This window comes from Bombus vancouverensis, chromosome 14, assembly GCF_051014615.1.
Source record: "Bombus vancouverensis nearcticus chromosome 14, iyBomVanc1_principal, whole genome shotgun sequence".
Classification (NCBI taxonomy): domain Eukaryota; kingdom Metazoa; phylum Arthropoda; class Insecta; order Hymenoptera; family Apidae; genus Bombus; species Bombus vancouverensis.
The window spans coordinates 2,515,237-2,525,335 of record NC_134924.1 but is presented as its reverse complement, the minus strand read 5'-3'; the positions used below and the strand labels follow the sequence as shown (position 1 = coordinate 2,525,335).

At 31.8% G+C, this 10,099-nt stretch overlaps 2 protein-coding genes across 5 annotated transcripts; one reads left to right on the top strand and one right to left on the bottom strand.

The window, feature by feature from the left end:
* The first annotated feature begins 4,516 nt into the window (after positions 1 to 4,516).
* LOC117161981 (uncharacterized) lies at positions 4,517 to 8,996 on the top strand. 4 transcript variants are annotated; one of them, XM_076624072.1, is made up of 6 exons: positions 4,517 to 4,710; positions 4,808 to 4,856; positions 5,886 to 6,016; positions 6,104 to 6,353; positions 6,416 to 6,531; positions 6,641 to 8,996. In XM_076624072.1, exons 4-6 carry the CDS (start codon positions 6,208 to 6,210, stop codon positions 8,959 to 8,961), a joined length of 2,583 nt encoding a protein of 860 aa, XP_076480187.1. In that variant the 5' UTR covers positions 4,517 to 4,710; positions 4,808 to 4,856; positions 5,886 to 6,016; positions 6,104 to 6,207; the 3' UTR covers positions 8,962 to 8,996. The 4 variants fall into 4 exon arrangements, with proteins under 4 accessions (XP_076480187.1, XP_033199668.1, XP_076480188.1 ...); XM_076624074.1 differs by lacking the exon at positions 4,808 to 4,856 and having other exon boundaries at positions 4,520 to 4,710; positions 6,641 to 7,039; positions 7,484 to 8,996; XM_033343777.2 differs by lacking the exon at positions 4,808 to 4,856.
* A 33-nt stretch (positions 8,997 to 9,029) lies between these two features.
* Positions 9,030 to 9,937, bottom strand: LOC117161999 (uncharacterized). Its single transcript, XM_033343808.2, has 3 exons — positions 9,758 to 9,937; positions 9,569 to 9,687; positions 9,030 to 9,413 (listed from the first exon to the last, which is right to left on the bottom strand). Exons 1-3 carry the CDS (start codon positions 9,762 to 9,764, stop codon positions 9,195 to 9,197), a joined length of 345 nt encoding a protein of 114 aa, XP_033199699.1. The 5' UTR covers positions 9,765 to 9,937; the 3' UTR covers positions 9,030 to 9,194.
* Between the last annotated feature and the right edge of the window lie 162 nt (positions 9,938 to 10,099).

Below are 10,099 nucleotides of genomic sequence, written 5' to 3'. Positions count from 1 at the left end.
CCAGTCACAATTCCGTGGAGAAATGACTTTCTTTTGTATCTGGCGAGCAGCATTTCACAAGTGGTTTTTCGGTTTTCCGGCTGTCTTTCATTCAGTTCATGTGGAACTCATTTTCCCACCTTCTGGATCTTTTCCATGGCTTTCAAACGTATGGAGACGGCTTCTCGTGTCACGTTTAATCGATCAGCGAGTTGTTGTTGCGTTTGAGCGTCATCCTCATCCAACAATGCTTGCAATTCGCTGTCTTGAAACTTTTTCGGTGGTCTTCCACGTTCTTCGTTCCTCACGTCAAAATTGCCACTTCTGAATTTTTTAAACCACACAAAGCACTGTGATTTACCAAGAGCATGCTCACCGTAAGCTTCGACAAGCATTCGATGCGATTCTGCAGCAGTTTTCTTCAAATGGTAACAGAAAATCAATGCTGTCCGCAAATCGTAGATTCCAGGCACAAAACTTGACATGTTCAATACTATTACAAACTATGCTGTTGTATGAAACTTGTATTGTTCTGAGTCGAAAATGTTTGTGAGATGTCAACAAAGACTTTTGGCATCAATGACGTAGTTTAGCGATAACTACATTATCAGCTAGGACTATCTATAGGCAAATTCCGGTTTCATACTTACAGACCTGATACATGTCCTCCCCGAGCTGTAAACCTAATGACTCCGAGGTCGGGTAAAAAATTCTGGGAAGGGACCAGCCGGAAGGGTACAATGGACAGACAAAACTCAACGGCTGATAGGGAGAATCAGCAACGAAGGAGGACAGTTCATCAACAGACCTCGTACTGTGCGGGTGAAATATTTCATTCTTAACAAGATCCTACCACCGCCGTGTTCATAACATTAAACGTTAGTTTTATACAACAAGTGTAAATAAAGTGCTAAATTACACTAACACTCGATCTATTAAACTTATTCCACCTTGGGCGTTAGTTCATTCGAGGTACGCGATATCGACCGATCGGTTTGACCTGACCGGTTGCTCTTTAGTGGAGAATTCGCAACAGTCATAATCTTGTTCTCCTACAAATAAATGAAATTCTCTTTAGCCTCCTCTTCGTTAAAAATAACGAGTTTATATGAATAGCAAAAATCACGTCCAAATAGTCACTTTGTCCAAACGTAATCATTTTGATTATCATTTTCAAATAAAAGATGTCCAATTAGTTAGCTGCAATGCAGCGGAAAGTATCGTTAGGTATCTAGGTTGTTTTGTGGTTGTTTGCCGAAGGGTGCGGGGTATTTATGGGATGATATTTAGAGACAACAGAGAAGGGGTGGCTTTCGATCATGGTATTTCTCGCTACGAGCATCTCTCAATACCAGTATCGGTTATACACACTATGCCTGCGATACCAGGAGTACAAAACATGGCCGGGGTGCGTCGAGCGACCGTTTTAATTATCCACCGAAGTAATTACAAGGAGCCGACGGACCATCGGTCGATAAGTCAAGAATCATTTCACCAATACTTCATATCTGTTCCGTTTCTTCTTCGCTTCCTGTGTATAGAAATACACTTACTCGCGCAAAGTAAACTACTGGAACAACGCTGGAATACCTTCAAGTTTTCTATTCTTCTTTCCCGAAACGCTTCTCCTCTTAATTAAGCGTTTTTCCGTATGCGAAAGTTTTAATTACCGCACTGGATGGAAGTAAAAATTTCGCTGTTTTTATCCACCACGATATCTCTTAAGTTGCAACTAGATGTTTATGAAATTTAACAAACAGGAGTCATATTTTAGTATCTTGGAATTTTTATATCGATCTTTCAGATGCTCAAGTGGAAGCTTTCTTTAGTTCTTATTCTCGTAACAGATTATAATTAATTCATGATTCGTGATATACAATCTCTATTCATCCTACCATAGAAGTATCGCCATTAATAATAGTAATTAATAATACCACAGAGAATAATAAATCAAACTTCCTTCCTTCCCAACCAAACTACCCACAAATCGTTCTACACCCGTTTCAAACTTCCACGTCAAACTTTACTACACCAAAAGTTTCCTCAACTTCAATTTTTACCATCGAAGAAGCACTATCATTGAGCATCACTGCGAACGATAATAGAACTTCTCCTTGTAACCCAATCGTTTGCGAACCTCCGCGAGCTAACCTACGCTGCACGATCTTTAAATTTATATATTTTGAAACAAACAACCCTCCGTACTCGCAACCAAAGAAGTATCGCTAACTATCATAGTAATTAAGAAATCAACCTCCCTCTTCGTTCATCCGCACTACCCACGAATCAATCTCCGTTCCACAACTTCAAACTCGTATAGCGCATCCTGTCCAAACCAAAACCTTCCTCAACTTTCATTCTCGCTACCAAGAAATTCAACCTCAAACTCCACGCTCTCACAACCCTCTCAAACCTTTACGACTTCGTCAACTTCTGCCTCCTACTACTATCTCCCCCCCCCCCCCCCAAAAAAAAGGAAAAAAACGAAAGAAACAAAAAAAGGCAAAAGCAAACAGAGGACAAAGAAAGATGCACGACCACAATGTCTCGTTACTTCGCGACGATATTCACCCCCGGATCCACGACGTGTACACGTATATCTACGATGTATAACGGATGTAACGTGTAGAAGGGCGATCGAAGGTGATGAAAAAGCGGGACATGTGCGAAACTAAGGTGACAGGACGGATGATACACGTACGTAAGGACAGACGTACAGACGGCCGATGTCGATGGTGGCAAACTCACGGAGGCACAGAGGAAGATGAGGTCGAAGGTAACCCGACACCTGGCCGCACCGAAGGTAACGTGAGAGCCCCTTTACCCCCCCCCCCCTCTGTTCCTTTTTCTACCACCTCTTCTAGCCTCCTCGCCGGCTGCTCGTCCTCCCGTGGCCACGATCCATCCTCTCGTATACTCATCCGCGGAATCGTGAATCCATTGGAAGGACAGAGACGAGCTTACACTTCTTCGTCGTCCCTTATCTACCTTCGTGAAAGAGTCCCTTCGAGGTTGGGAGGCGCGAGAGAACTCAATTATGTCCCATGGGGTGAAAACTGACGGCAAGCTTTTTTGCCTAGAACCTTTATTACGTAGGTAATTAAGAAGCCTGACTTTTGGATGACTCGAAGATGGTAGTTACGTTTTATCTGAGAGGTGAGAAATTTAGGGTGGTTTTACGAAGGGATGTTGAATCTTCTAGGTATTTGTCGTATAGTATGACAACAATAATATAATGTTTATTGCAGTTTCAGGTTGCACGGGAGTCAAAGAACGGACTTGGTTTAGTAAGAACAGCTTACGATTAGTCTTCTCTCCACGTCGCAATCTTACCGCGTTCTGTAATACTTGTTGTATGTATAGATGGACTGCAGTTTTTTTTACGAGAATTTGTATTTTTGTAAATACTTAATTACGTAAATGGGAATTGAAGCAGAAAATTATTTCATCCATTGAATTAGTATTCATAGTGTCTAATTCTATAGTTGGAAAGCATTGTCTTTTTTGCGTTCAGTGAGTAATTTTAGTTATATCGTAGTTAGTTAGGACTAGTGTTTATATTTTGATATATCTATGGTAATAAAATTTTGTTATCAGATTAGTTAATTGGTGCGTAGAATTGTTGTAAGAGAATATGTTGACGGTGGAGCAAGAAGTTAGAAAGTTGTTAGTTTCCGTAAATTCAAGAGACATTATTTGTTCTTAACAGTAGTCAGACTAGCAAGAAGTGTTTTACGGTCATTGAAGAGGCAAAACGATAGATTGCTTCGTCGTTTCTCATCGTTTTCAGACAGCATTAAGTTATATCGTGTAGTAGAACTCTTGTCTGATATAGTATTTATAAATATTGAAATCATGAAATATAATAACAGTCGCATATAAACAGTCGTAACATCTTTTTTGCGTTTCTTCCTTAAGAGCAACCTTAGTTTCCTTTATTATATTGTACTAATTCAATACTTATCCATCATTATGTGTGTCTTATGATCTTCTATTAAAGCTATTTTACAATACCAATAAAACATCGATATTCAACGTCATGAAAACACAATTTAGATATGGAAGTCTCGAGCAAGACTTATATCAACCCTTTGCACTAGGAAGACTCCAACTACGGCACCGTGTATGTAAACATATGTTCAGAATAGATAGGTATTGCTTTAAGGTGATGGTATCCAATGATACGCGATAAATATATACGAAGGGCAAAGAATTATATTTTCGTTAGATAGGGAAAAATATTTTTCCATTCGCTTCTCGATGCATTTTGCATCTTGAAAAAGAAAATCGAGGGCCATAATCATTTCTCTGTTTTTCACACGCTTTCGAAGTCTTATCGATATTCTTCATCGTTTTGGAACATAACAGGGACTTAGAATCCCTGTTTACTAAACAGTCACAACCTCAATAACCTCTGTCATCGCAATGTCTCCTGCTCTGCGATGCTGTATCTTAATATTTTTGTAATCAATAAAAAAGAAAACAATTTATTTGTAGTCTTCGGTTAAACTTTTAAGCAATTTTTATGTTTTTTCGACCTTACCCATCACTAGTTTCTACACCGCCCCTCTTGTCGTATATACGCACGTTTCTCCCACCAAGAGCAGTGGAGAAGAAATGTGTGTATAGTTCGGCCGTTGCTCTTATTCTTAGTGCACATTTTTTGGCTGACTTTTTAACATTGCATGAATTGCATCGGTGATCTCCCGACTCATCTCTGTTGCTACATGCGTAAGTACAACATGTGTACATGTATACATTCAAAGAAAATTGCTTGTCATTTGAATGAAAAAAGAAAATTTTCCTTTTATAATAAATTCTTTCGTAGAATGAGAATAGATATTTCCGTAAGAGAGTATTAATCCAATCTGTCTTATGTAAGTTACTGACTTTTAATACTGATTTCTAATGTATATATATATATTCTTAAGTTTTAACTAGATGAATTTCCACTAACTACATATATAGTTGATTATATTTATATAATACATTTGCTATATTTTGTTACTTACCAATCAGGGTTTTGAATATTTCTATTGCTATTTTTTTTTCTTGAAAGTAAAATATAAGATTAAATTTATGTACATAAATGTGTTTGTAAAAATAAAATCTACATTATATATTGTATTAACTTCCCAACTGTTTATTTCTGACTGTCAGTTTTGACTTGAATCAAGCATAAGTTCATTTACATAGCAGTTGTTTCTTAATTATAGTAAAGATTTTAATTTTTTCCTTTTATTATTTCAATTAAGTGTGTACAAGATGTAATAAAATATATTTTTACATATTCTTATATAGAGGTTATGTAGATAAATTTGTATTAGTTATTATATGTATATAATTTTTATTTATAAACATGAAGTACTAAGTTTTATATTTCTATCACTTTTAGTACAGACCTACACTTATATTGTAATGTTTTTATCATGAAGAACTTTTATTAGTATGTACTTAATGTTTATGAGATATTATAATTTAAATATTCTTTCTTTTATCTAGAAAAAGTTCGTCGATCAAGTTTGTGGTATTGATAATTAAACAACAAATTCTCATTAATGTCGCCCATATTCCCTAAAGATGTGTCTTCAACTGAAATGTTTTTTCGAACTGTAAATGGAAGTAAATTAAAGCTCATTGATAAAAGTACAAAGGCTAGAAATGTTATGAAATTTGTTTTATATAGGAACATACAGTTGAATGTGAATAAAACTCTCCTTTTGTTATTTGTAACAGTAGTTTTATGGAAGGCATTTAATATCTTCATACCCTTTCTTGCATGTGCATTAGTATTGATACTACAACTCATCTGTTTTGTTGCTTCTGTAAATAAAGGTCTGTTAACTAATTATAATTACTATAATCTCTTTATTTTCATTATGTTAATTTCAATATTTTATTTACAGATACACTAACAGTGGTAGAATTTGTTGGTATATATACTGAAGGAAAAAGAATATTTCATGGTTCTAGTTCATGTGAATTTATTCCGTGGGATATAGTGGTGGATATATTTATTAATGAAGTTATAACAGGAGTTGGTATTAAAAATTCATAATGTGATATAGTAAAATAATTTATAAAAATATGTGTTATTTAAATAAATGAATATATGTTGTTTCAGCAAAAAGTATTGTATTATCTTACAATTATAATAAGAGATTCACTTGGAGGAAAAGATTCAATAAAATTAGTTCCCTTATTTCAAAATTTAATACCTGAAAGAAAATGCCTGGAATATATCTACGAAAAACTAGCTGGATTGATTGGACCCAAAAAGAGAAAAATCTAACTTTAACAGTGCCTGGCTCATACTGGTTGTGTCATAAGACCAACATATACAAATTTATTTTTAGGTATCACCGCACAAATAGGTAAATATTGCTAATAGTAAAGCATTAGTAAGAAAATAGATTTCTAATTTGTACATTTGTAGAAATATAAAACAATTTAATTATGGAAAAGAATTAATGAAAGTTATTAGAAAGATTATCAAAAATCCACCTTCCCAGAAACAACAATTTGGTACAAGTCATCTTTTAGTTACTTTCGGTATCCTTTTCTCTATGTGCAAAATAAATATAATTTTTAACTTGTTAATAATATTAAATTTTTTGAACTTATTATTAAAATTTTCTTAACTATAATTCATAATACGTAGAACATACACCATGGACTAGACAAGATAAAATGTTTGCATTAATGAAGTTTAGAGAACGATCGGTTGTAGCATTTTCTTGTGCATTTATATTAACTATAACACCCATTGATTCTTTAAGAATAGAACTGAATTCAGAAAATATAATTTCTTCTGATCGTTCTTTAATCTATCAGAATGAAAGTTCAAATGATACATACGAACGTGAAAATAAAAATGAGAAAGAAAGTAAAAAATATTTAAAGCATTCCTCTAAAGATGATTCTTCAAAGACAGACGTGCAATGTAATAATATGCAAGAAATTTTAGGATGTGAAAGTAAAAACATTCAAGCAAATAATAATATAGGAAATACTAATTTAAAAAAGTTATTATTAAATGAAGAAACAGTAAAACAAACAGGTAACAGTGAAGATACAAATAAATTCTGTAAACATTTAAATATGTCACCTAAACATAGTATAAAACTAAATGATAAAATGAACGAAAGTAATGTTAACTGTTTAGAAGATAGTAATATTAAACATCAATTATCAGATGATAAGATAAAAATCAATAACTGTAATATTGGAAAAGACAAAAATAATTCTGTATCAAATAATAGTAAAATGTTAAATAATAGTAGCGTTGTTGATGATATAAATACAGATTCTGTTAATTTGCCATATCAGTACTTGATAGAAAAAGAAATAGAAGCTACAAAAGAGAATATGTTAGAATTAAATGCAAAAGATATTACAAACCATATAGAAGCACATTCAGATATTACCAAAATACAAGATTTATCTTGTCCTAAGAAAAAGAGCTATGTATTAGATAATGTACCACGATCCTCTGATATTACAGATTTAGTAATGGAAGGATTAATGTTTACAATTCGTCAGGACCAAGATACTGTAGCAGTTATAGAACAAAAAACTAAGTTGGAGATTGATGAAGTATTGGAAAATTCTGAAAAAATTGAGACAAAGGAAGGTGAAAAGTGTTTACGAAATTCTAGTTTACTTGGCTTGGAAAACTTAATAACAATGCTTGAATTACCAAAAGGAAATGAACCTGGAGATAAATATCAAAATATAGTTAGTCAGAAACCTACTTTGAGGAATCAGTCTATGAGAAAACACTTATTTAACAATGTAAAACATCCTTTAACAAATAATAAAATTAAAGAACAAAATAGTACAATTGAGTTAAAACACATGCAATGGTATCCTTTTAATAATTCTATTTCAGCTAGTACTAGTTATTCAAATAATGATAACATAGATATTACAAATAAACGTCGCTATTCCGAAATATATGATAATTCTAAAGATGAAGAGGATGCGAAATTTATAAAATATAAAAATTTGAAGTATGAAGAAGAAGAAGAAGATATAATACCAGAAGCATTACAAAATGAAACATGTAAATTATCTACATTATCTCTTAAAGCAGATAAGTCTAAAGATAAATTAAACCTTATACCAAATAAAGATTTATTAATGAATGACGTTAATAATGAAGAGTCAATCAAATATGAAATAGATAAGGATGAACTCAAATCTTCTTTTAATAATAATTTACATCCTAAAAAATACACAAAAGGTGATTGTCCAAATTCAGTATCTATTGACTCTCAAATAAATAAAGCACAAAAATTGCATAATAATGCAGTATGTGAATCTAAATTTCATGATACAAACAAGTATAAATCAAATGTTCCAGTAATTATCTCAAATCAAATTATTAGTCTAAATGAAATACCTTTGCCCTTACAAAAAATACTTAAAAATAAATTATCAATAAAACATAATTCCTTAAATGATAAAACTAAAATAAACAAAGATAATATTGAGATTCACGAAACACAACCAGGTCAAAATGCAAGTAGTATTTCCAGTATACAATTAAAAAATCAAATTTTAAATAGTCATACAGAGACATCGTCAAAAGATCATGAAAAATTTGTACAAGATAGTAGAAAAACATATAATGAAAACATATCATCCTCAATATTAAAAACGGAAGAAAAATGTTCCAACAGTTCCAAGAACATCATGGAGTTAAACGAAGAGAAATCACAAAACCAGAATAATTATATTGACAAAACAAGATTGTCATCAAATAAAATAAAAGATGTTACACAAGAATTTTATAAACAGTTTTCACATTTGCAGAAAGAAAAAGCTCTAACAAATCAAAAACGCCTTAGATCAAGCAGAAAATCGTTGAATTATGCTAACAATGGTGAAATGCATATACAAATGGCCAAATTTTTTCAAGATATTACAAGAGGAGCCAAGGTTGTTGTAACACGTATAAGTGTAAATAAATATTCATAGTTTAATAATAAAAAATTTATCTTCAACAGTAGAAATATGTCAAATTTTCATATTTATCAACAAGTTAATTTATAGATTTAGTACTGTTATATTTAGAACATAAAACTTTCATATTTATCTATCACTTAATTTATGCATTTAGTAGTAATAAATATAGTATTTTTTGTACATGTGTTTTATTCAATAGCTAAATTTCAAATAAATATATATAACACTATCTAGAATGATTTATTTTAGCTTTCCAGTAACTTGTTGACCCAACATGTCTTTTCTCGTTCAATTTGATCCATGACAGCTTTTAAATTATTCAACTTGTTTACAACATCTTGTAATTTAAAATCTAATTGGTCAAAGCACATTTCATTTTTATTAAAATCAAGATTCAGACATTTATTTTGACTCAAAATAAATGGTTCATTTATTGCAGTTGATTTTTTAAACACCTTCAGCATCTGCAAAATATAATGTGTTTATAATTGCAATAATTTTTTTAAGTTTTAAAGCATGTAAAACTTGTCATTATTTCAAGTAAAAAAAATAAATATAACAAATAAATTCATTACATAGATATATTTAAGAAACAGAATCCATTATAAATATTTATTACATTTATCTCATTTTTTAATTTGATAGATTTTTGAAGTTCGTCGGCACATCGTAATGGATACCGTTCTCGAGCATCACATAATTCAAAAAGTGCATCTTCGCACTGTTTTTCGACGTTGTCTAAAAGATAAAGATAAGGAGATAAACAATTCTTACTTGTTTTAACCTTGTTCAAGTTCCTTGCACTTACCCATCATTGATAACGTTTAGACTGTAGTATCTCAATTAAAAGTGATATTATTTTGTATTAACAGAGAGATTAAAATTTCCTCTCTAGTATTAATTTGAAAATAAAAATGAGCGATAATAAACGAACTTGCTTGTATTAATATCTTCAGCGCCATCAGGTAGCAAATAATATTACAAGAAATTTAAACAGAAATGTTTAAATCAATTTATTCCGTTCTCAATTTATAACTCTTTTTTACATAATAATAGTTTTATTTATATGATACTTTTTAATATATAAAAGATCGCCTGAATGAAATATTTATACTTGATCTAATGTTCTTGTTTCCTTTCTTTTAAAATG